The 26,965-nt window shown below is 44.4% G+C and overlaps 1 protein-coding gene across 1 annotated transcript; it reads right to left on the bottom strand.

Moving 5' to 3' along the window:
- Window positions 1-1,652: 1,652 nt before the first annotated feature.
- Window positions 1,653-26,692, bottom strand: GCNT4 (glucosaminyl (N-acetyl) transferase 4). The gene is made up of 3 exons (XM_039544042.1): window positions 26,315-26,692; window positions 21,844-22,057; window positions 1,653-6,627 (listed from the first exon to the last, which is right to left on the bottom strand). Exon 3 carries the CDS (start codon window positions 6,624-6,626, stop codon window positions 5,259-5,261), a length of 1,368 nt encoding a protein of 455 aa, XP_039399976.1. The 5' UTR covers window position 6,627; window positions 21,844-22,057; window positions 26,315-26,692; the 3' UTR covers window positions 1,653-5,258.
- Between the last annotated feature and the right edge of the window lie 273 nt (window positions 26,693-26,965).

The following is a 26,965-nucleotide window of genomic DNA, read 5'->3' as shown; positions in this document are numbered from 1 at the left end:
TCAAATTATTCCCTTGAAATACAAGAAGCAAAGGATTATTTTCAGTAGATACTAGAATAAAATACACATTAATTACATTATTCTGGAAAAAAAAGGAAACCATCGTTTTCACATAAACAAAAATCATTACCTTCAAGAACTATTTAAATTCTACAAAAACATCAACAAATGCTATCCCTGTACTTAACAATCAAGGTCACACTGCTAATTCACAATAAAGTACCATCTACTCACCATTTTCATCTCCTGCATTTTGCTTTTCTCATGGGTCCACATTCTGATTTAAATGACACAAGCTAATGATACAGCAGTCATAGAAATTCTCAACCGACACTTTTTTTTATTGCAAATATAGAATGTATGATCATTTTCTATATTTGCTAATCTTCCTTTTAAAATCCTTTTATTCCAACATGAAAGAAAATATGAACAGTGAAACCCACACATTCAAATTGGCAATCTCCCTCCTGCTCTCACCCCAATCCATTTATAAGCATGACAAGTTACACAAGGGTTGTCTGTAACTATTTTTCAAAATTGATCAATCTGCTGGCTAAACTTTTAAAGGCCCAGTCTAATTCCCCTTGCTGTCAATATCAATCTTTCCATTGACTTCACTGGAAATTAATCAGCTTAGGATCCTTAGTACCAAAGCTTGCTTCCATTGGCATTAATGAGAGTTTTGCCATTGACTTCCATGACACCAACATTTGGGCTCTTGGAGACACTAATCCTGCAAAGACTTATTTGCTTAACTTTTAAGTATGTGAGAAGTCCCATTCTACTTAAAGTTAAGTACGTGCCTCAGTCATTGTAGGACTGGGGCCAAAGTGACCTGCATATTCACTTGCCTGCCAAGCTCCAGAAATCCCCTTTCAATGAACCAAGTAAATTCCCACCAAAGCCATGAAATTCTCTATCTTCTGTGATTTTTTTGTTTTTTCTTTCACATTTTCCTGTTTCTCTGACCTCTCAATTTCAGGGAGGCTGTGGTGGGGTGAGACTCATGGGTAGATTTGGTAGGTTGGGGTTGGATCTGAGCACCGGTAAAGGGTGTGATTGTGAACAGGTTTGGCAGCAGAGAGGTAGGGTTAGATTACTGGTTTAGCAGTAGGAGTTGGTTCAGCAACTAGCTAGGAGGAGAGTCCATACTACAGCATACTCATTTGGAGGTTGTCAGTAGCAGAGCACCGTTGACTCACCAGTGATGTGTATATCATTAATCCATGGATTTTCACATTCTTAATTCTGAGATGGAGACAGTGCAGGTAACAGTGGATAAAGAATGTCTAAATACCTTGAGTTGTAGTTGCTGAGCAACAGTGCTATGAAACAACAGAGATAAGCTTGGGCTGCAAATTTTGGATCCAAACTTTCCCAGGATTTAGGGTGTCTGGATGCAGGGTCTTGTTTTAGACTCTCATATGTATCATACTTATTCAACTGCTCTACCGTTAAAAGGAGCAGTTACTAAATAAATAGCTGCCTCTGATTAACTGTATGTATGATAGAGACACAGAGGAGTGGGGGATGGACAGATGACCACATCTACCAAATATGAATTTTTCTCAAGTGAATTAATGTGTACTTTAATTATTGTGTATACGAATCATAACAACTATAGTAGAGAGAGGAGACAAGACAATTTTAGATGTTGTCACATTCAAATCAGCTTTATTGTGGCATTCACAATAATGTCCTTTGATGAAATCTGTGGCAAATCGTGAACAAAGTCAACGAGGCGCTTGGCAAGTACTGCCCTCCACCACGAAGGTTTGCTTGGTCTCCTAAACTGGTCATTTTTTCCTCTTCCTTAAAAAATGCTTCTTAGTACAGAGTTACCACTTTTGTCAACCTCCCCCATTTCCAGCCACTAAAAATATCTTTGGCGTGATCCTGAGGATTAATTCTTCTTCCACAGCACAGCTTGGAAGGTCCAAGTAGCAACTTGAGCATTGCTCTAAGCTGTGTTGTCTGCAAAGGCTACTCTGGCAGCCAGGAACTGCAGCAATGTTCTACAATGTGCATGCCCTCTTTCTGCTGGTAATATCTCTGCCATGTTGCCTTCTCTGGGAAAATCCCCAGCTGGCCAGATAAACTGCTTTTCCACCTGCTTTGTGCTACTGGAGCTGTGCACAGGAGGTGTAATGGGATCATGAGCAGGTACCTTGTATTTAATGGGATGGAAGTATGGGAGGCCATCTAATAATGCAAATATATTTTCCATTTGAAAATGCTATGGACAAGAACTTATATCGAAGGCTTTTGTGGAGGGTGTGGGGGAAGTTTCTGGCTTCAATAAGCAAAAATTCCCCATTGAATTAGAATACCTGCTTAATAATTGTTTGTTAGTTAAGTTTCTGCCCACTCTAAATTTTATACTTATCTCAGCATATGTTTGGTATGGCCACATTTCTCATGAATGGCAAAGCCATAGGTGGGTCATACCAGTCATTTCAAACAAGTCCCAGAAGAGAGACAGAGAGAGGGATGGATGAGGGGCAGAGCCAGGTGATGACCTCAAAGATGCATAATGATTGTGATTTTTTGTTCATATTTTATCACAGAACTATGCCATGGGTCTCGACACTGCATGTATACATGCATACTGTGTGGGTGTTATACATTTATGTATAACCAATGTTAAATTTTACAAGTGAGGGGGAAAAATAATCTTAAATTTTGGGGATAGACTATATTTGAAAACATTTTGTAGACTGTCATGCCACAAGGTAGAAGAGCTTTGGATTATATCATCAAAAAGAACAGATATTCATCAGGATATTTACAATTCGCAGCATTGTGACTGGGCACACCTTGTACTTCACTTCAAACAAATATTTCATGGTAACGTGTAGCATGATGGGGGCCCAGGGACACTAACTCAGCAGACAGCATCATTTCTACATTCCCTTATTTTCCATGGTCTAGGAAGTATATAAGGCCTTGTTCACACAGACTCATAGTAACTTAAGATGTATTTTTAACCTGATTTAGTTAAACTGGTGCAAGTTGTCTTGTGTAGACAAGGCCTAAGTTTGACCCTCTGACATCCTAACGGCCTTTCATGATATGACAGCATAATTCAACATATTCTGGAGTTCCCAAGTGTGAACATGGTAATGCACAACTCTGTAAATACGATCAATACTTCCCATTCTAGAAAGTCCCCATACACCATATTATCATGATAAACCAGAACAGCACCAAAAGAGTAATGGCAGGCTACCAGCCTAAATTACATTTAGTTTTAAAAATATATTCCTATTTATGTGAGAACATCAAGGGAATTTCCATGCATTTATAGAGACTTCATAAATCGTTTTGGTGAGAAGAAGTTGTTGTAATCTATCATTTTAACCACAATAGACTCATCAGCCACAGATCTCTAGGTGCTTTACAAAGGTGGTTGAACAGCATTATTCCCATGTTACAGATGGAGCAACTGAGGCACAGAAGTTAAGTGACTCTACACAGCAAGTTGGTGGCAGATTTGGGAGGAAAGCCCATGATTCCTGACCCTCAGTGCCATTCTTAAACCACTAATGACTAGTCCATGGCTGCCCTATGTGCTAAAGCTAAGACTGAATAACTTGCTCAAATTAAGTATGTCCTCAATCCTGTCAGTTTGAGTCACAATTTTATGTAATCAGCTAAACACTTTCCATGAGGACTGTGCATCAAGGGTAGTTCTGGTCCCGTCTGTAAATGAGACAACAGGGCATGGTATTACTGCAGCAGTTTATGGATAGATAAAGACAAGAGCAATACTGTTATTGAACACTGCGAGCCAAATCCTGGGCTGTGTTGGGACAGTACAAAGCTATTCTGGTCACAGATCCAGGGCTCAGATGACTTCCCCTTGCATAGTGGGACTTGGGGGTTATAACAGCTGTTGTAGAAACTCCTACACCACCACCTCTCCTGGCCCCCAGTGTAGGGGACATAGCTGAGAGAAGGGGGGTGGCGAGGGCTCCATCATGCCCCAAGATCCACGGCTACTAGGATAACCTTTGGGGCAACTGGCAGCCAGAGCAATTTGAAGCAAGTGGGTTCTAAGTTGAAGTGGGAGCCTGGGCTGGCACAGATCAGCCCAGGACCAGGGAAGCACAAAGGTGGCATAAAGCCACTTCTGCACAGCCCCCTCCTGAGCTGCACTGACTGCACCTCAGCCCCAACTCAGGATCTCGGCCTGTGGCTAGGACAAATTCTGGACTTGTCAATATTTTGCATTTTAATGTAACACCAAACTGTTAATTAAAAGCTAATTAAAAGCTCCATGTGTTACCTACTATATCTACATAGACCCAGTGCACCATCCTAAAATGGTGTCCCTGACCTGAATGACTGTGGTTTTGCAGGAGGATGTTTCTAATGGAGGAGATGGCAACTGAACTAGAATAATACGTTTTTCTGGCACTGATTTCTGTTAGGTAGAGCTCTGAAAGCTGTCATTTCCGGTGAATACGTACAGACTTCAAAAGAACTGCCATGTGTAATGCTGCCTCTATCAACCATCACAAAATTCACAGGTACAGAAAAGTGTATGAAGCATAAAATTAATAGAGGGGGAAACTAAATACAGAGACAGACAGACAGGCGAGAACACTGCTACTTCCAATGCAGTGGGCAAGGTTCCAGGATCTCTTGTCTCTTCTATCATCCAATCATATTCACATTGCAAAAATCATTGTTATGGGTCTAATCCTGCAAATGGCTAAGCACCATCATCTCCCACTAACTGGGAGTGGAGGGGTCACAGGATTAGTCCTATGGCTCAGTGGTCATCAGACTTTCTCTTTAGACTCATTTTAGTTTTGGGTTTTTTCCTTCCAGCTTTTCTGAGGTAGCAGACCTGGACATCTTCCTTCCTATGTTTCAAATCTTTTAAAGAAGAAGAGGGGAATAAGGAGGACAGACATGAGGAATTATCCTAGCTATTGTGCAGGAAGCTCAATTTGAAGCATTCCATTACCACAAATAGTGCCACAGCTCCCTAAAAACATTCAAAAGTGGAGCTGATTTTTATAAGAATCACCTTGAAAAATATTAAGGACACAGTGTTGTTTTGGTGAATTATACAATGATCCTTAAAGGGCATAACATATAACATCACGTCTGGGGGCTGACTCTCCATTGCACCTTGTGTCGTCATTTACACTTGTGCAGAAGGAGCATTCTGATTTGGTGGCTTTTACACACTAAGGCAATGGAGCGTCAGACTCCGGATAACACTGACTACTGAGTGTAGTGTTCCGCTATAGTGAAACATCTGCAGAACTTCTGTGCATGAAAGAGCTTTCGGAAGACAAATCAACCCATTCCTTCTGTTGTTTGGCAAGTTTTTCTGCCAAGCATTTTATTAAAACAGGGTCCACTTTGGAGTCAAATTTATTGGCAAACCAGTGTCCATAATTTATAAGCCACCTTAATTCTGCAGCTCCATAGATGCACACACTGCGAATATGGGTACCAGTACAAGGAGGATACAAGTGGTCCTCCAGGTAATTCCATTTCACCAGGCGAGTCTTGCTTTGCAGGTCTGTTATATCGTGAGCTGACCTTGAAATCTCCCCGGGTATTCCAGGCACACGTGCAAGGGTTGCCCAGAAATGTTCATCTGGAGAATAAGTGTCCCTGGACCATTCAAAAAAATCTTTAGCAAGAGATTTTTCAAAGGTATATTGGATGAATGCTCGACTTAAAACAAAATAGGCGCTGCCTACAAAAACCTCAATGTTATGAGGTGGTGGATCTTTAGAAATGTTGGTTTTTACAGGCATCTGCATGTATTTATAAGGCACACTCTTAAGTTCATAGTGATATGTGAATCGTTCCCTTTTGCTGCTACTTGGCTTTACAGTCTCCAGCATGTTTCCTCCATTGAGTTTCTTCAAATCAGATACCAATTCAAAGTTTGACCTCAAAGGAAAGTCTTGACCACACAAATTAATAACATACTTCCATGGAACCGACAACTTCATCAAGTCAGACAAACAATTAAAATCAGCTTGGAGCCTAGAAATGTGTGCATATGCCACTGTCTCCAATTTAGATGCAATGAAAATATTGGGGAAGCACTTAGCTAAATTGTCCATAGCACATTTGAAAGTATTAGCAGACTTTTGGTCATAATGGATGCAGTAAATATTTTGATGGCTGTATATTGTGTGTATGAGTCTTTCAACCATTACTGCATCTTTGTGAACAACCAAAGAGTAGGCTAACGGGAAACTTTCCTCCTCCAGGGAAACAGGCTTCAGGTGGTATCCTCTAAGTGTACGATACACCTGACAATCACTGGTCATAGCCATAACGTCTTCATCTTCTAAATCAATGATGTCTTTTCTTCTTATCTCTAAACTCTTGCCAATTTCACTGGGTTCTTGTTCGTATATACACGAACAGTTAATTTCATACTGGAAGTTGTTTCTAAGATGGGAGTATTTGTTTTTAACATAAGAAGAAGTGCTTAAAAAGTGCTCAACTAAATAAATACCTTTTTGAGGGAATAAGAGTCTTTCAACGTTGAGGAGTTTCAGAAGTGAAAGCAGCCACACTGTTAAAAACAGAATCAGGATCTTTTGTCTCATGGGATACTTGAAGGGACACTTATATCTCTTCATTCTGTAGGAAGATAGCAATATAGTGAGATTTTAATCATGGAAGGGTACAATAAAGATAATTCCAGCTTCTGCCAGAAACAAAACTGCATTTAGCTTCAGCTTAAAAACAATGATAGCAGAAAGATAGGGCATGGAGAACTCTTTATTATTTTCTTATATTAAACCTCACTTAGTAGCAGCAAATCATAAACATGTTAATTCAGGGCCAGATTTTGCCAGCCTTGTTTGCATCAACCCGTTCCTCATGCTGAATTAGCCCAGTGAAGTCAATGGAACACTTTGCAGAGTAAGATACTATTCAGCCTGAGTAAGGGTGTCTGTATCACATGGTTGATTTGCCAACTCCCTTTCATCTCCACTTGTGCTCCCCCAAGGACGAAACCAGCAGCAGTCCCTGGGGGTGTTGCAGAAGTGCAATTTTCATCTCTGTGCTATTAGGAGGTGGGGCTGAATTTAGCCCCTTGGCTAAAATCCTATTGAATTCAGTGGAAGCAGGATCAGAACCTTATAGTTATTTTTCTACAGGTCAGTTGATAGTAGATATTTATTTTGTTCAGATATTTTAAATATTGCTTTTAAAAATTAAAAATAAAGAATTAAAGCCAGTGCTTTAAAAATCAGACAGCGCATCCTCTTTATCGATAGCATTGGGGCTGGCCAACGTGTGGGTGTACAGGGGACAGGAGGGGAAAGGCACTTCCCCCCATCACCTCCAGGTACAGCTGATCCTGGCACGTAAGACCCTTGCGGGGTAAGGGCTGCTCCTGCATGGTGGCAGCAACTGCTGTAAAGGAAGTGGTGGTGAGACTGGGTCATAGCCCTGGCAGCAATGGAGGGGAGCACACAATGCACCTTCTGCCTCCTGGAGCTCTGGGAGACTGCTGCAAAGGAACTGCTGAGGTCTCAGTTGTGAAACTGCATATTAAAAGCCATCTGCTATGTAACAGCTTTCAAACTTAGGTTTTATTGCAATGAAAGTGAAGCACAATGATCCTTTCTCCACATGTTTTTTGCTTTCAGCAGCAGAGTGTGAAGAGCATCATGTCTATTACTGGATTAAAATGAGACAGGAGTCTGCATCTGGGTGCGGTCTTAGTTATAATTCCATTTTCCCTCTTAATGGAACTGCTCATGCGTAGAGCAGTCTGCAATGTTTTCTCCCTAAAAGGAACTGTTTAGCTACTGCTGGTATTGATGTGTGGTTAATAGGAAAGGAAAGAGCAGAAGACAGCTTTGCTACCTTATGGTTGTATGTTTTGTTGAATTTGAAAAATATGGAACTGAACAGTCAGCAAAGGATACACGTGTAAACTGCTGAGAAAAAGCCTTCTTCAGGAAATGTGCAAAGGAAGTACTATTCTATTCTTGGTTTGCAAAACTGCTACAAGATTAGGAGCATCTCAGCCTTAGAATGGGTTGATTAATACACTAATAACTATATAGGTACCTACAATGAAATAAGATGATTGTAGAATAGCTTTTGAACACAGTGTCTGGCTCCAGGATTAGGGGAATCCATAGGTGGCATAAAGCCAGTGTAACTGTCTCTATACTTCTATCCCCAGCACTCAGGGGCGGCTCTAGGCACCAGCAAACCAAGCTGTTGCCTAGGGCGGCCAAATCTAGGGGACGGCAGGCTGGGTTGGTGGACCTGCCGCAGTCATGCCTGCGGGAGGTCCACCGGAGCCGCGGACGACCGGACCTGCCGCAGGCATGGCTGCGGAGGGGGGCTCGTCCCGCGGCTTGGTTGGACTTCCCGCAGGCATGACTGCGGCAGCTAAAGCGGAGCCGCCGGACCGTGCCCGCGGGAGGTTCGCTGTTCCCGCGGCTCCGGAGGAGCTCCCGCAGTCATGCCTGCGGCAGGTCCGCTAGTCCCGGGGCTCCGGTGGACCTGCCGCGGGGAGCTCAACCGGAGCCGCGGGAACAGGGGACCCGCCGCGGGACCGAGGAAGGGCGGCGCAGCACACCGCGCTGCCTGGGGCAGCCTAATTTCTAGAGCCGCCCCTGCCAGCACTCCCCCCATGTCATAGGCAGGCTAGAGGTGGGTGGGTGAAAGGAGCTGGTGTAACAACTCCTAATGACCTATAATTCTGTAGCAACTTCGCCTTAGACCTGCTCTACATTATCCTAGAGTCCAAAACAACCTCCAGCTAGCTCCAGGATTGGGGCAGGGTCTGTAGATGGCTTACAGCCACTATTTCCTCCCTCCTCAGCTCAATTCCTGCACCCGTATAGCTGAACCCAAGCGTCCATCCCCTTGTGCCTCTAATCCAGATTTCAATTATAAGAGCAAACCTCCCATCAAATTCAGTGAGAGTTTATGTGAGAGCAAAATGGGTCCTTTGGTGCACATTTTCAGCCCAGGTTTAACTAGACTCTGTTTTTGCACTCATGATTTTACAAATGCAAAAAACTTCAAAGGATGAAATTGTGGGCACAATTATAAGTGGGTACAATTAGTCACTTAGATGTCTATGTACCTGCTCTGCAGGTGCAACCATATATTCAGAAGTCCAAGTGACATTTATTGAGGGTGCAAATAATTCAGATGCACTTATTACACAATATTAGGGCTGTGGGGAAAAAAACGAGTTCTTACTGTGAGGTTGGTTGCAACATGCCAGAGGCAGGTTTTTTTTTTTTTATAAACACTTGCAAGGGGAGAGTACTCATGGGCAGGGGTTCCCCTCCCGAGGCAGGTCTCCATTAGATAAACAATTAAGGCAAGCATTTATGCCTTTTGTGACATACAGTAAATGATCAACAACTGCATTTTGTTTATACATATTCCTTTTTGTTATTTTACATTTTTTTTTTAGCAATTTTTGCTACAGTTTGCATTTTATTTTGATTTAACACAAGGTCGAAAACCAGCATCTTTTACAGTTCTTTTCCACTCGCCCAGGCCCTGCTTGGAAGTCTCACGTTATTAGCTGTTAGAGTTAGCCTGACTCTTGCTCTTCCTGGAAGACTAAGATGTCTGCTCTTTTCCCAACTTCCACACTCCCCACTTTTGTGCTTTTAGCACAACTATTAATTTTAAACTTTTATTTTTATTAAACTTTGTATTTTTGACTTTAGCTTACATGGTATAACTTTTGGGGGTTTAATTAAATACAATAACAAAGCATGGTTAGTATGAACATGGAAGGTGCTATTATTAGTACATTTTTTACAATAACAATAACTTAACTTTAAACTAAACAACAACAATAAAAGCATTAACATTTTTATTGTAATAATATAATGGGGTTGCTGTACAACTTTAGTCACAGAACACAATACATTATACTTAGTATATAAAGTAGACACTTTATAGGCTGTAAGAAAAGCATAGTTTTTAATCTGATAGATATTTTGGAGCATATGAATTTGCCCTTGTAATTTAGAAATTTTTTGAACCTTTGGTAGGAGTAAAAGCAAATTCAAAAATTGATTAGGTGCTAAGACAGTCCAATTAAAGGGTAATTGGAACCGAAGGGCTGATTGTAGAATTTTATTTGCAGGCCAATAAATGATATTATTGCCTGCAGCAGTGGTGAGATTAAAATGCATGTCTTGCAAAGTGGTGGCCTTAATATACTCAAAGCTATTATTAGCTTGGAAAAGCAGGTGTTCTGTTAGGGTAGGTTTAGTATACTTAGAGTGTCTATTGATTTTTTATTTTTATTTAAATGTTGGGTGTTATTTCAGGAGCACTGATTATAAATTGATTAGGCATACTAGGTAGTTTAATTTTTTAAATGTTTTGGTGACTTATTTAATTCCACATGCATTTTTTTCACTGAGCCGGCAGGATTTGGTATGTGGAAGCCCACACCCCTTTAACCGGCCCGTGTGCTTGGAAGGAGCATGGTGAACGTCTGCACTTCCATCCAGAAAATCTTTTAAGTACGTTTCTATGACCAAAAATCAGATGGCATTTCTGAAGCACTGTAAGGGCAGTAGGACGCCTGATGCTTGAGATTACTTTGAATGGCCATAAGCTGGTCATTCAGAAAATCCCTTTTTAAAACTTGCTAAATTCCACTGCGGTTTTTTTTTTTTTTTGGTCAATTTAGTCAATAGCTTAGGAGTGCTGTTGGATTCTTCGCAGACATTAAGCTCTCACATAGCAGCATCTGCGAGAAATGCTTTCTACCATCTCCTGTTGGCTAGGAGACCCTGTCCCATCCTGGTGGATGATGAGCTGGCCTCAGACAGACCTTCATCACTTCCCATCTGGGTTACAGCAATGGGATAAACCTGGGCATGAAGCCATTAGCCCTTAAGAAACTCCATCTAGCACAGAACACTGCGGCACTTCTCTTTAGCAACATGGTTACCACAAGCACATCAGACCTGTCTTTGCTCCCTACACTGGTTTTCCATAGAACATAAAGTCAAGTTCAAGGTCTCTGTTCTTATCTTAAAGATGCTGAGTGGCCTGCGCTCAGCATATCTAAAAGATTGCCTACAGCTCTCAGAGGAAGACTGTGGTTGACAACTCCACCTCTCTGGCAGAAAGGAGATGTCCACCTCATCTGTGCAGCAGACCAGGCTTTCTTGGGGCGAGTTCATCACAAACTTGCCTATTTTACACAAGATATTTTTTCAACCTGCCTGGCCTAACAAACACAAAGCATGCGGGAGGGGGAGCTACGGGGTATCCCCTCTGCTGTTTGAAGTGGCGGGGAGCTGCGGGATACCCCTGCTGTCCATGATGGCTTGGAGCCCCCGCTGCCTCAGATGGCAGGTGTACCTCACAGCTCCCTGCTGCTGCGGGAGGCGATGGGACCCTGCAGCTCCCAGCTGCTGGGGCTGAAGTCACGGAGGTCTTTCAAAGTCACAGATTCCATGTCTTCCATGACCTCTGTGACAAAATCGTAGTCTTAGTCATGACGCTTAATGCGCTACTGGAAGGTGCTCAGATACTATGATGATGAGAGTGGTATAAGAAGCTATACAGAATAGAATAGAAATGCCCAAGTTTACCCTTCTCCTGGTCCTCTCATTATCTAATCCAATCTCTGGCTGTGCCTAACAACATATCTCTGGTGCTTATACCATTCCTCTTATTAAGTTCCATTTTCCTTATGTGTTGCATGCAGGGTCAATATTTTTTTCCCCTTATATAGAGGATTGTTATGGTAGGAAAGGAGGTGGGAGGTCACCACCTTCTTTTGAAGGCTCCATCTGATTGGGTCCCACCAAAGTTATGCCACCTGGTAGGTGTAGTAATTCATCTACCTGCTTAAGGATAGTCCCTAAGGACTCAGCGAAGGCTTATTACATCTTGTAGCCCTCACTACTCTGCACTCACTATCCAGCCTGTCTAAGTTAGAGCGGGGACTTGCTAGCAGTGTAGATAGCAATGAGAGAAGGTAAAACGAGTGCTTCTATTTACCTTTCCACATAATGCAAGACCACCATAAACTGATAAGCAACACATTTAAATCTGATTGAGGAAACACTTTCTAACCTTGTGACAGGCTCATTATATGTTGTAGCACAGAGGCCAAGAGCTCAGCAGCTTTGTAGGATTAGGTATTTATCTGGCTAATGAGAGCATCCACAGTTACATGAGACAGGATACAAGTATGGAAAGAGCATATGAACCATCGTGTTTCAAGGTAAGTGCTGACTGCTAACTGCCAGGTTTTCAGAGCAGAAACCACCAACAGGCATCTTATTTCACATCACCTATTATGCTATTCTCTGCATGTGGGTTTGGCCACTGATAGACCAGTCTAGGTGGATTCACAGCTGCATCCTCCTCTGTTCCTGTGGGGTTTTTGCAAGTCACAGGTTTGAGCAGCTTTATAAGTATGAAAACCACAATAATCTGGGGCAGTTTGTGATGGCCTTGTGTAAGTGGATAAGGGAGAAGAGAGAGAAAATGGAGGAGCCTTTCTCTTCCTTGTGTTGCTGCAACAGGGGTCAACTACAGTTACCGTCCTTGTACTCCCTGAATGTAGGGATGCTCCAGGCTAACCCAAGCGGCTGTAGCCAACCCAAAGGGGGTTGAGTGAGGGTAGGGCCTGCTCCTCTCAGTACAGACATCGATGTTCAGCTGGATACACACTATGCCCTTCAAATTGGTGGTGGGCTGCCACTCCACCATGCACTCCTCCAGAGGCCATGGAGGAATTTTGCAGTTCCCCAGGGGCTTCGCCTGCAGTGCAGCTGCATCTAACCCCCACAAGGAAGGACAAACCTTAAACGCACAATCTAGCCGCCCCCCCCGAGCCACCCCCATTTTTTTTGTCTGTAGGATACTAGCCAGACACATCTCATGCTAGAGTAAATCAGGAGCTGCTCCACCGAAGTCAGTCGAATTTCACTGCTGTAAATCCAGTCCAAGAACAGGATCATGTCCTTCCTTAGCAGCGATTGTTCCTCGTCAGTCACCAATTTGGGCAGATTATAGAAGTCGGCACCAATGTAGCAACACTGATGTAGTTAGACCTGAGCAAACCCCAGCTATTTGCACACCAGTGCAAAACAGGGCTTACACCTGTACATCTTACCCCAGTAATTCACCTGGCTAAGTCACACAGAGTGACCCCTTGATGTACAGCAGTGCAGTGCAGCTATACTGTGAGTTTGCACTCATGTAGTTACATCGGGACAAAAAATCCCAGTGTAGACAGAGCCAGAGAGGCAGGACAAACAATGAATATTTTACTAAGCTAAGAGTTAATACAACAATGCAGAAGGTGTTGAAATCCTACTGAGGCCTGGTCTACACTACGCGTTTAAACCGATTTTAGCAGCGTTAAACTGATTTAACGCTGCACCCATCCACACAACGAGGCCCTTTATATCGATATAAAGGGCTCTTTAAACCGGTTTCTGTACTCCTCCCCGATGAGAGGAGTAGCGCTGAAATCGGTATTACCATGTCGGATTAGGGTTAGTGTGGCCGCAAATCGACGGTATTGGCCTCCGGGTGGTACCCCACAGTGTACCATTGTGACCGCTCTGGACAGCAATCTGAACTCGGATGCACTGGCCAGATAGACAGGAAAAGCCCGGCGAACTTTTGAATTTCATTTCCTGTTTGCCCAGCATGGAGCTCTGATCAGCACGGGTGGCGATGCAGTCCCAAATCCAAAAAGAGCTCCAGCATGGACCGTACGGGAGATACTGGATCTGATTGCTGTATGGGGAGACAAATCTGTTCTATCAGAGCTCCGTTACAGAAGACGAAATGACAAAGCACTTGAAAAAATCTCCAGAGGCCACAGCAGGGACTCAGCACAGTGCTGCGTGACAAGCGTAACAGAAAGCCAAAGAATCAAATGGACGCTCATGGAGGGAGGGAGGGAGGGCTATCCCACAGCTATCCCACAGTCCCCGCAGTCTCCGAAAAGCATTTGCATTCTTGGCTGAGCTCCAAGTGCCTGAAGGGTCAAAAACATTTTCCCAGGTGTTTCAGGGTGTATGTCGTCAATTTACACCCTTCACGCCCCCCCACCGAAAGAAAAGGGAAAAAAATCGTTTCTCGCCTTTTTTCAATGTCACCCTATGTCTACTGCATGCTGCTGGTAGACGGGGTGCTGGAGAGCTAAACAGCAGCATCCTCTCCCCTCTTCCCGGTGGCAGACGGTACAGTACTGAAGGACTGGTATCCGTTCTCGTCATCAGCCCATGAGTGCTCCTGGCTGGCCTCAGGTGAGGCTGGCCGCGGGCGCCATCCCAGTCATTCCCAGTAGATGGTACAGAACGGCTGATAACCGTCCTCATCATAGCAACTGGGGGCTGAGCTTCATCAGCCCCCTCCCTTTCATGTGTAAAAAAAAAGCTTCTGTACTGCCTGGACTATTGTAGCAGCGGGATGCTAGACTCCTCTCCGCTGCACCGTTTAATGGCCTGCCTGTACTCTCATAGCAGCGGGATGCTGGGCTCCTCTCCCCCACACCACTTAATGTCCTGCCTGGACTATCATAGCAGCTGGAGGCTGCCTCCCCCTCATTTTATTTCACTAACAAGTCACTGTTTCTTATTCCTGCATTCCTTATTACTTCATGACACAAATGGGGGTGGAGGGGACACTGACACGCTAGCCCAGGAAGGTTGGGAAGGAGGAAAGCAACGGGTGGGGTTGTTGCAGGGGCACCCCCCGTGAATGGCATGCAGCTCATCATTTCTGCGGGGTCTGACACGGAGCAGCTGTGCTCTCTGGTTCTCTGATACACTGGTTCTCTAGTACACTTGCCCCATATTCTAGGCAGGACTGATTCTATTTTTAGATACCATAAAGGAGGGATTGACTCAGGGAGTCATTCCCATTTTTGTCTTTGCGCCCCCGGCCGACCTCAGCCAGGGGCACCCATGACAGCAGCAGACGGTACAGAACGACCGATAACTGTCTCTGCTATCATGCAAAAGCAAATGAATGCTGCTGTGTAGCGCTGCTGTATCGCCTCTGTCAGTGGCTTCCAGTACACATACGGTGACAGTGACAAAAGGCAAAACAGGCTCCATGGTTGCCATGCTATGGCGTCTCCCAGGGCAATCCAGGGAAAAAGGGTGCGAAATGATTGTCTGCCGTTGCTTTCCCGGAGGAAGGAGTGACTGACGACATTTACCCAGAACCAATGATCTACCCAGACGACAATGATTTTTGCCCCATCAGGCACTAGGATCTCAACCCAGAATTCCAAGGGGGGGGGGACTGCAGGAACTATGGGATAGCTACGGAATAGCTACCCACAGTGCAATGCTCCAGAAATCGACGCTAGCCTCGGACCGTGGACGCACACCACCGAATTAATGTGCTTAGTGTGGCCGCGTGCACTCGACTTTATACAATCTGTTTTACAAAACCGGTTTATGTAAAATCGGAATAATCCCGTAGTGTAGACGTACCCTGAGAGATACAGAGCCCCACCTAGCATACTAGTCTATAGACCAACCCACTGAGAAACCCCAGACAAGGCACTGCACAATGTAAACAGAAACCCGCTCTTGAGATTCTCCTGGAGAAATATACTAAATAAAGTTAAAGTATTATAATCATTGCAGTGACTCAACCGAGTCACAGCTCTTTAAATACAGCACCATGTGCCTAGCACAGCCTACCCCACAAGCTTCTCCAAATATCTCTTTGTGGGTGGCCAGTCAGATTCTTTCACAATAGGATCTTCAAAGATCAAAGCACAGAGAGGACTCTCTGTACGCTGATCTCTCCCATTCTGCGCAGAGCAGGAGTCAACAACTTTCACTGATGCCTTCCTCCGATTCTGCCCATCCCCCCACTTTGGACCCTGTAGAAGGACCCTCCATGGATCCAGAGCGCTGCTTGTGGGGAGGAATCTAGAAAGGGAGGGCCAATGGAACGCATCATTCCCTCAACCCAGCAACAACAAATCCAGCTACAGCAGCCTCGGTCGCCTTCTACGCTGGGAAATCAAAACCGCCTCCTCCCCACAACACATACACTTCCAAAGGCGTTTTCGAAGCAGCAATGGGTGGGGGAGTATCCAATGTCAGCAACCCAGGAGGACAGGGGCTCTGAATCTGGAGTGGCAGCACAGGACTTCCGTGTGGCTCTCCCCCAAGATCTTATATGGATATTAGACGATCCATTGGCTCTAGGGGAACAGCTCCCCTACACTTTTTGTAGGGGGCTCAACCCTGCCCCCTTGGCAAACCTAGTGGGATTCTCCACTCTCCTGCCCACCGAGAGCAGACAGCTCTGATAACACCAAACTGTCTTGGTTGCTGTTTGGAGTTAAAAAGCCCTCCCCAGACACACTGACATTTTATGGTACCAATGTCCATAGAATGTTCAAATCCAGGGCAGTTCATCTGAAGACGTTTTTGTTTGACACATGCGTATCTGCAGCTTATCAGAGATGAAATCTGTTGTATCCTCCAGGCTCTAAATCGTAGCCTTCAGAGACAATTGGATTAAGAAGAAAATGTATATTTGACTAGGAGTTCAGTGTGTGTTCCCAGAGCCATGCCCTGTGATTTCTAAATGGAAGTATTTGAATGCATTCAGGGGTCTCATCTCTCCGAGTGCCTCCCACTGTTTCCACTACAGCCAGGATCCTGATGGGAGGCGGGAGCACGCTGAACAGCTGCTGTCCCTCTCCTGCTGTTCCTCAGCCTGAGAGGCAAAAAGGAAGTGAAACAAGGCAGAGAATCTGTCACCCCTAAGGGTGGATTGTGGTCTCTTGACTTCTTTGAAGTAAGAAGTTCTACTGTTACGCTACAAACGTTGGACACTGCTGACTGAAAGGGTATTGAGCGTATCCCAGTCAGAAAGCCATGAATGCAGCTCAAGATTCTTCCAAGTACACATTTAACAAAAAATGAATCCCCTCACAAGCATGGGGGGGCAAATTCTGCCCCCTGCAGCTGGGCTTCACCGGTGTAACTGAGAGCAGAATTGAGTCCAGGGTGTATAACTAAATGCTATTGACTCTGAGCGCCCACTTGCAGATCACAGAGGTCAATTATAGTTGTTTTGCCTGACAGCAAATCTCTAGACTAGAGTGCGCAGCTGATGATTTGGAAAATCAAACTAAAATTAGAACGCAGGTATCCCTGGGAAGGGTTCAGCTGGGAGGAGCCAGGGGTTCTGCTGACATCAGATGCAGTTAATTCAGAGGCTAACATAAACCTTATGTCTTGGCCATTGGTAGCCAGTAAAAGTCCCACTTGACATTTTAAAGAATCTGTGTGTTAATCCTGGTATCCCAGACAAAGTCCAGGTGGAATAACTATGTTCAGCAGCAAGCATCCTGTTAAGGGAACCATATATATGAAAAGAATTTGGCCCATAGTTTGTGAACAGAAGATAATGTTATTGACTACACTGCATGAGAAACCTTATAAGCTAGCATACACTATACTACGAAACCCTGCTATGTGAGATGGAAATTCCACTGTACTGCATGGAGTTATTACATGATATCTAGGAACATTTCATGGCAGCTAGAAGATAATGGGTGTCCCCATTGTGGTTAGGGTTAATCTCTCTGGAGAGATTTTAAGTTTGTTTTTTGTTTATAGGCTACTCAGGAAAAATATCATCATCTTATTTCCTTCCTTTTTCATGCATTCTTTGTACTCTAGCTATCTAATCAATGCATAGGGCCTATCACAATGGTATCTAAGTTCTTCGAGCTACTTGTGAGTGCTCTGGCAATTAGGAGCACTAGATCGGTTTCTGACCTCACTCTCCAGTTACAGTGTTGTAACTCCTGGGAGGTCGGTGGAGTTAAGTGGCATAAAACTGGCACACAAGTTCTGAATGAGGCTCACTGTCTTGAAATTGCTAAGGGCAGCAACAGAGCCTGGAATTTCAGGGCCAAGATTGCAGGTGCATTTCAGCATTAATCAAGAACAGAAGGGCTTTGCACCAATGCATGGGTCACTCTAGCTATAGACGAACTGGGTACCACCGAACCAACAGATGGCTCAACATAACCTCCCACCCCAAAAGTCTGTTCCAGGAGGGGCAGCACACTGAAGTTTTGCCTTGGGCAGCAGATTGTTTTGACCAGCTCAGTGATAGCATTGCTATTTCAGCTGGGTTGCAGGGCAAGAAAGGCTTAAATTGGGCTTCAAATGAACTATACACATTTATGGACTTAAATAACCAGAAGAGGATAGTAAACATAGTCTATGGGCTTGTGGTGTGGCTATATCTGAAGACCCAGACTTAGGCATCATTTCATTTGACTAAGACTCTAACGATTTACATAGGGAGCATTTGGGTTGTTGGGAGATAGGAGTTGCAGTAAAACATTACAAACTATTATTACATTGTTACCATAAACTGCATGTACACAAAGTAACAGCAAATCCCAGGCTCCTTGTGAAACTTAGAGATGCCAATGACCTTTTCACGGACCACCAACTTGTAGATACATGGACTGTACACAAGAACAGAGGACTGCCTCCTACCTCTTCTGGGTAACTCCTTCCTGCATTAGGCCATTCTATGCTCAGTACTGCTTCTTGCCTATTTCCCACACAAGCAGCTGCGTCTAGCTGCTTCCTGAACTAGCAATAGGGGGAAGTAGGTCGCATCAGGACTGCAGGCTAGGGGAGGAGGAGGTGGTGGTGGTTCTCAGCTGTAAAATGGTAGGTCAGGTAATCCCCCCACCCCCCACAAGCACTCTTGCCCTGCACTCTGCCAGTCTTTCCTGTGGAAGCTTCCACTCTGTCTCTTGCACCTAAGTTAGAGCCCGAGTTCTAAGTACTTGAAATACAGAACGCAAAATCCAGGAACTACTTCCCTCAGGTCACCATTTACATAAACTTGCTTTTGGCTTTTATTACCAGCAATCTGGAGGTCCCACTGATCTTGGCAGGTGTGGTCACACGTGAGGTAACTCTTGTTTTGGTGGCATGCCAGATTGATAGCTGGTTGCTGTATCTCTCTTTCAGACTCATCTCTCCATCCACATATCCAATCTTATATTTGGTTGAGAGTGATTATTCTGGCCAGTGGTGGAGCAGCATGCAATACAGGCTGCTGCAGAAATCTGGACTCTTGGAAAACCTGAACCCTCTGTATGGCAGAATTCTCTCCTCCTCACTATCTGAAATTCACCATCCTCTAAGAACATTACCATTGTGCAATTCAGTCTCCATTTCTGTGAAAGAAGGGGAGGCAGGCCAGGTATCCATGATTTAAGTCACAGAAGAAGAGGAGGGTAGGTGCCAATTCCACCACATCATCCTTCTTCTTTTACAGAGAAGCCTTTCTGCAGACATTCTGCAGGAACTGGGCTCATGTGAGTGAACTGCTCATTTAAGTGAGGAGAAGGAAACATGAGGAGGGGGAGGAAAAGAGTTAGGACAGTGGAACTGAAGCAAGGGAATAGTGTGGAAAGGAGGTGGAGATGAGGAAGCTGATGGGGGCAGGTGCCTCAATATGTTTAACATTAGAATTAAATGAATTTAAACACCGACTTGCAACTAATAAGCTGTACCAAGGTCACCCTGATCCTTTGTATGTAGCATCTCATTCCTGTACCTTTTGTTGGTCTTTGCTTGGAAAAGCCTAATACATTTTGGGTACTACTATAATCTAAATAATAACTATGACCAACCCCCAGGCACCCACCTTTCAATAAATGTCATGAGCTCTCCCTTCTGACCCCAGTTAGCAGATCCAGCAATCTCAGGTTGCTTAATACACACTTGTTCCCCCAACAATGCAATCTGTTGACGTATTTCCATTAACAGTATTGCAGAATAAGGCAGATTCTTGCCTCTGGGTCTCTTTCTGCTCCCTCCAAATCAAACTATTTGATAGACGAAGGATGAGAATATGTTCCTGGGATGGAAGTGAGAGGTGGTGATTGGCTTTTCCAAGCTTTTTTTTTTTTTTTTAAATTGGTTGGCTGAGGAACCTGTTTATCCCCATTTGATTATTTAATGCTGCTGGCTGGCAGAGTTAATTTATTTGTATATTAGCATTTAATGCTCCTGAATGGTCATTACTGTCATTGCAAGTATAATTATTATTAATGGCCTCAGAGCTTCTGTATGAGTATTTTTGTATTGGTGTTAAATCTAAATAAATAAAATAAAGAGTTGCCTGATTATTCTGGTTTACCAACTTGAGTTTTCCCCATGACAGTAGCTGTCTAAATAGTAGTATCTGGTCCTATTGTCACCTGCTTTGTGGTGTATCATCCACATTCTTATTCAGTTCTTCTAATGCATTGCATATGCTTTCTGTGATTGGCAGAGAGCTTCAGTGGAGGGACATATGTCTACTGCCCACATGCTTTTTGTTGGGCCTCTAGCTGTGGGGCTCCATATGTCAAACGTGTCCTGTTGTAGTGCCTTAGTTTTAGACTGGAGCATGCTTGAATGATCCATTCATTATCCTTGCCCAGTTTTAAGCTCTTGCAGGTTTAACAGTTGTATGGTGCCTTAAGGAACAAATAGGAGATTTTACAACGTGCCACAGCGCTCCAGAAACACATACAGAGCAGAGAAGAGGCATCTTATTTCTGCTTTTGCTTCTAACCATTCAGTAGCATTTGGAGTCTAGTGGAACACTCCAGTAGTTGGACTGAACTTTCTGACCTTACCTTCGATTAGTTTAAATCTTACCTTTGAGAAAGGATGCAGGGAAATTGCTAATTTATCCAAAATTAACTGTGGTTGTCTTTTATGGGTGCCATATGTGACTTAGTTGTAGCTCTGCATGCTAATACTTTATATCAGCAGTAAGCATAGGTTCGTTCACTGTCTGTGATGCACAGACCTATTTCTATTTTTCTATAGTACCAGATGCACCCAATGTTAACTATTTTACTTGTCTGTCTGTCTCTCAGTCCTACCTGTCTGCATGTTCTTTAAACTTCCTGTATGTTCTTTTCCATCCGTCTTAGGTATTTATATGGCCCAAATCGCCATAGTATCTGATTGCCTGATGCTTTTGAATATATTTATCCTCACAACACCTTGTGAGGGAAGGAAGAACTATTATCACTATTTTACTGATGGGAACTGAGGCACAGAGAAACTAAGTGACTTGCCCAAGGTCACACAGGAAGTCTGTGGCAGAGCAGGGAAATTAATGTAGGTCTCCTGAGTCCTAGGATACTGCTCTAACCACCAGCCCATCTTCCCCTCAAGCAAAGTTTAGGTTTGGCCCCCTGTGGGACCTCTCAGGTGCAATACCTAAGATTCAGTAGGCAAATTTCTTCCCCTTATTTCTTCCCCAAATTACTGGGTCATGCCAGCTGGGGGCCAGAAATGAGGAACCTAGCAGGAGGGGGGGAAATAAGTATAAGGCCTAAGGATAAGTAAAGAGATAGTTAATGGACAAATTTTCAAAACTTAGTTGCCTAAAAGTTAAGCATCTAAATCCATATTTGGACTTCTAACTAAACATAACCTGATATGCTTCCCATGAGACATGAAGGTGAAAATTAGGCTAACACGGCTGAAACTGGGGAGTGTTTGCAGAGGGCATTAGAAGAAGAGAGGATGATGCTTTCCTGCTAAGCTGCAATGGAAGGGGAAACAGTGACTCACCAGCCACCCTCAGCTAGTTACCCCCAAGTTTTCTGTCAGCATGAAGCAGCTCACATTACTACTGAGTTCCTTATCGACTCTTTGGTCTGAACTTTACCTGTGGATGAGATACTTCGGGGCTATTATTCCACACACATGTTGAAATCCTCACCACTCCAACTTATACTTGCTGAGTCAACAACATTGCTCAAATCAACATTCGGTCTAAACCTACCTTTTGAACTTTGCTTTATCGTCTTTCCTTGGGAAAGTGTTCTAGAAAGCTTTGCTCGAGGGACACCATGACTGACTGGATACACAAGAGTAGTTCTTTTCCTCCATCCTCCCAGAACCCACAAACAGTGTTCCAAGCTTTAGTATCCTCTTTAACTATGTTTCAATCGAGTGTGCAGCCATGTATATGTGAGGACCAGGGGGAACACTCCTCCCTACAAAGAAAAAAAAAGTAAATTAAAATGTTAATTACAAAGTACAGTAACTGTGGAAGTGTTATGTAATAAGCACATCTCTTTAGCTGCTTATATTTAGTTCATAATTTAAACAGCTTGGTTTCATGATTTCACTGTAGCAAATCCTCTACTATCCATTCTTAGCAGTAATTTCACACAATTCATGCTGTCTTTAACTGCTGACATCTTCTAAATACCCACAATGACCTGAGTTTGACACTTGCTCAGAATTTCTCCTTATAGCAGGAAAACTATGTAAAAGAACATTTAGCATCTGAAAAATTTGATCTCAGCCTGTTGTTCAAATGTACCACTTAATACACTGAGGCTTAGCACATTATGCTATCACTCATTTTCTTGTTACATTATACAATGGAACATAATATCTGCCCCTGATGGTACCTGATGTGATGTAGCTCAATGTGGCAAACTTGAAAAATACAGTTTTGGAGAACTGCAAGTAAAGATTTTTTTTTTAAATTAGACACCAGTTACTTTGAAAGACATTGGGCCTAATTCTACTTTGGCCTGGTCTACACTGGAGGAGGTGGGGGGTCAATGTAAGATACGCAACTTCAGCTATGGGAATAGCGTAGCTGAAGTCAATGTATCTTATTTCGACTTACCTCCCGTCCTCACGGCGTGGGATTGACGACCGTGACTCCCCCGTCAACTCCACTTCCGCCTCTCGCCCTGGTGGAGTTTTGGAGTCGACGGGAGCATGCTTGGGGATCGATTTATTGTGTCTAGACGAGACGCAATAAATTGATCCCCAATAGATTGATCGCTATCTGCCGATCCGGCGGGCAGTGTGGACGTACCCTTTCAGAAACACTGGTATAAAAAAGAAGTAACTCCCTTTAAGTCAATGGAGTTCCACTAGTAAGCAGTTCCTATATAAGTGGGGAGAGAAACAGGCTTTATTTCTTCAGATCAGTTGCAGGTACAAGCAGCGAGAAATTTTGCTCAGATGTTCAGTTTTTGAAATTTTGATTCATATGTGTTTTGAAAGAAATAGATTTCAACCTCAGAGGTGCTATTGTGATCAGAAAGGCAACATCGTAATTTGTGCAAAACCATATGACATATATACACACACACAATATCTACACTCTACCCTAGCACTATATAAGAGGGGAGGAATCATTAGAAACCTACACTAAGTTAACTGGGTCTCCCAGTGCATCTTCTTTTATGCATCTGTTTTTGGATGGTAAACTCCTTGCAGCAGGGATGGTCTTATTGTTTTGTCTTGCACAATACCCAGCACATCATGGATCAAATTTTCTAAAGCGCTTAATTAACTTAGAAGCATAAGTCCCATTGCTTTTCAATTGGACTTAAGCTTCTAAATCACTCAGGTGCTTTTGAAAATGTTGGCCCATTTTCTCTTTAAAATAATCTGCAATAATAATTCTCATCTCTGTTCTCACTCTTGATTTACAATTACAAGGGGCCTAATCATCCTCTGAGACAGCGGCGTTGGAACAATTTTTATGTTGGAGGTGCTGAAAGTCATTGAACAAAATTGTAAACCCTGTAAAGCCACTTCAAGTTAGGTGGTGCTACCACACCCCCAGCACCCCTAGTTCCAACAACCCTGCTCTGAGACCCATGTTGCCATTTTTTCTTCCCCTTCCTCCTCTCTACAAAGTCAGAGATCCTCAAGTGGAGAGAGGCTGGGCATGTATTGCCTTCTCCAAGACTCATGGGAATCTGTAAAACAGTTAATGTAGCTTGAAGCTGAAAGAATTTTTTCACTTTCCCTCTCTAGACCTTGAAATCGTCATTCATGGACATGGGGAAGGAGCTATCAGTAGCTGCTGGTGGAAGACGCTCCCGCAGCATGGTTCCAATAAAGCTGTGCTACCGAGAATCGTAAAGGGATCATGGGGCCACACAGCCAGGCTGAAGGCTCAGCACCTATGCACAGATGTACCCAGCCTCACAGACCTCATGATATATGTGTGGAACCCTCTGTTCATTACACAGCCCCTGGAATAATTTAGGGAAACCTCTGTGGACCAGATCCTCAACTGGGGTAAACCAGTGTTGCTTCATGAAAGTAAATGAAACAATGGTGATATACATCAGCCAAGGATCTGGCCTATTATGTGGAACTTCCTGGGTAATTTTACTCCCCATGGCCCAATTCATGTGTTTTTCTGTGGGATGAGGTGATCAGGTTTGCAGCATGGAAAAAGGAGAGTTCACTAACTCTCTTTACCGCTAACTCCTCTTCTCAAGGGGGAAATGTTCTCCTGACTAGATTAGCACTTAACATTTTTTACCTCTACTAGGAAAAAGTGGTCTTGAGTTTAACAAGAATAAATATACTAGGAAGCTAAGTGCTACTATAGAATAATGCACTAGCCCCAGGGTAGGCAACCTATGGCACGCGAGCTGATTTTCAGTAGCACTCACACTGCCCGAGTCCTGGCCACCACTCTGGGGGCTCTGCATTTTAACTTAATTTTAAATTAAGCTTCTTAAGCATTTTAAAAACCTTATTTACTTTACATACAACAATAGTTTAGTTATATATTATAGACTTATAGAGACAGACCTTCTAAAAACATTAAAATGTATTACTGGCACGCGAAACCTTCAATCAGAGTGAATAAATGAAGACTCGGCACACCACTTCTGAAAGGTTGCTGACCCCTACACTAGCCTTTCATCTGCAGAGACCTAAAATCTATTGATAAAAAACAACTCCTTAGTAAATTTTAGTTCCCCATTACAATACCACTTAGAATTTGGCATGATTAATGGTTGCTGCTCATAAAAAGGCCTAAGACTGGAACAGTAAGGCATGAGTGCTGCAGGTCAGACTGGAAGTGCATTAGCAGAATGAGTTTGGAGTAATCGGAATGCCTGACCACAGCCAGTAAAACCAGTCCTTCATTTTTACGAGCCTAACAGTTCTCCTCAAATTAATTTTAAAAACCATCCAGTATTCCTGTCAGAAATCTCCAGCTATACACCACTGACAAGAACACGGAATCTCCATCTTGAAGGAAAACTCTTGATATCTTTCACTAACTACAAAAAAGAAGATCTACGATTTTGAATTCACTGCTCTGATCCTCCTCCCGCTTGCATCTACATGAGATAGGAGTAGTCAGTGACATTGCACTGGTGTGAAACTGATGCAGGTAAGTGCAGAATCAGGCCCACATGCACCCTCCCGCCCCAACCCCCAAACACACACACACTTACCCTGTCCATTCCTTGTTTCATTTATTTAAATGGAGTGACAGATGTGGTGCATAGAGCTGAGGCACAAGCAGCAAATGTAAACACACAATATAATTCCTACAAGCTATCCTGTAAATATGTACATACATCTTCTCCAATGACAAGTTACAATTACAAATGTATGGCTAATAAAGCAAACAAACAAAAGTTCCATGCCATCCCGGTGCAACACCTGGCACAGAATATTCATTATTAATTACATGTATTAATAAGTTTTCAAGGAGCATTCAGCACAAATACAGCCTGTGGAGCCTAAATTATGCAACCGTTTTTGCAACAATTTGGCCAGGAACTGTACATATTGTGCCAAAAAATGTAGAGGGCACTTTACAGAGTCAAACATTCCTGCCTCAAAGAACTTGCAGGAGTCTGATTTCTCTTGCGTACCCCAAGTTTCACCTCACTTAAAAATACAAGTACAGCACCTGTTACTGAACAAATTGTTTCCTTTCTCATTTTTACCATATAATTATAAAATAAATCGATTGAAATATAAATATTGGACTTACATTTCAGTGTATAGAGCAGCATAAACAAGTCATTGTATGAAACTGTAGTTTGTACTGACGTCGCTAGTGCTTTTTGGGTAGCCTGTTGTAAAAGTGGGCAGCTATCTAAATGAGCTGATGTATCCCCCCTCCCCCGACTTCCGCATACCCGGGTTGAGAAAGAACCACTTGCTCCTTCTAGCCTAGACCCACAGGGCACCGGCCCCCGCAGCTGGTATCAGCGAGCGCAGCAGCAGCGCAGGGAAGTATTAGTTCACATTGAGGTGGCTGGTAAGTCTGTGCCAGCCGTTTTCCCAGAAAGGCATGTGATTGGTGTTCACTTCATTAGCTCTATTACACCCCGGGCCCGGGCTGGATTTACACCAGCCCCGGGATACTCACTAAGGCTTCTCGGAGCACGAGGACTCTGAAGAGCCCTGGCCCGGTAGCACCGGGCTTGCACACGGACAAACCAGTCCCGCTTTACCTGTGCAGCCATTTGGCTGAGCGCAGCACCCAGTGGCTCTGGGGTCCCGCCAGTCCGGGCTTCCTTTCACCAGCGACCTTTGCTCGCCCCGCGCCGGGCCGGGGCAGCCGGAGTCCCCGGGAGGCGGCCAGCGCCCGCAGTGGCGAATACCCCACCCGAGCCCCTGCGCGCCTCTCCCCGGCTCGCTCGGTCCTCCCCCGCCGCGGGCCAGGGGCCGCTGCTGCCGCTCGGCTCGGCAGCTTTGGACACGGTCCGCGGCGCGCCCAGCGGGGCCGAGCCCGTGCGAAAGTTTGGGGCGCCGAGTCCCGCCGCGCAAACTGTGTGTGGCGGGCGGGTGGGCGAGCCCGCCCCGGGGGAAAAGCCCGCTCGCTTCGCAGCCCCGAGCTGCTCCGCTGGGCTGGGCGGGGCGGGCCGGGCTCCCGAGGGGCACCAGGCGCGCAAAGTTACAGCGGGGCCGGAGCAGCCAAGAGACGGTGACCCCGCCTCCCGGCAGGGAGCGGCGCTGAGCCTGGGGCGGGGAGTTCCCGGGCCAGTCGCTGAGGAAGGCGCCGCAGAGCGGAGCAGCCCGGGCTGCGGCCGCAGCAGATGTTGGCCGCGGGGCTGCGGCTGGCGGAAGGCGCGCCGGGCTCCCCCTCGCTGGCTGGGGGGCGG

This window comes from Mauremys reevesii, linkage group 6, assembly GCF_016161935.1.
Source record: "Mauremys reevesii isolate NIE-2019 linkage group 6, ASM1616193v1, whole genome shotgun sequence".
NCBI lineage: Eukaryota > Metazoa > Chordata > Testudines > Geoemydidae > Mauremys > Mauremys reevesii.
This window is presented reverse-complemented; position numbering and strand designations above follow the sequence as displayed.

Bases quoted from the DNA above. Each gene is read 5' to 3' on its own strand.
- GCNT4 (XM_039544042.1), bottom strand. From the start codon at position 6,626: ATGAAGAGATATAAGTGTCCCTTCAAGTATCCCATGAGACAAAAGATC.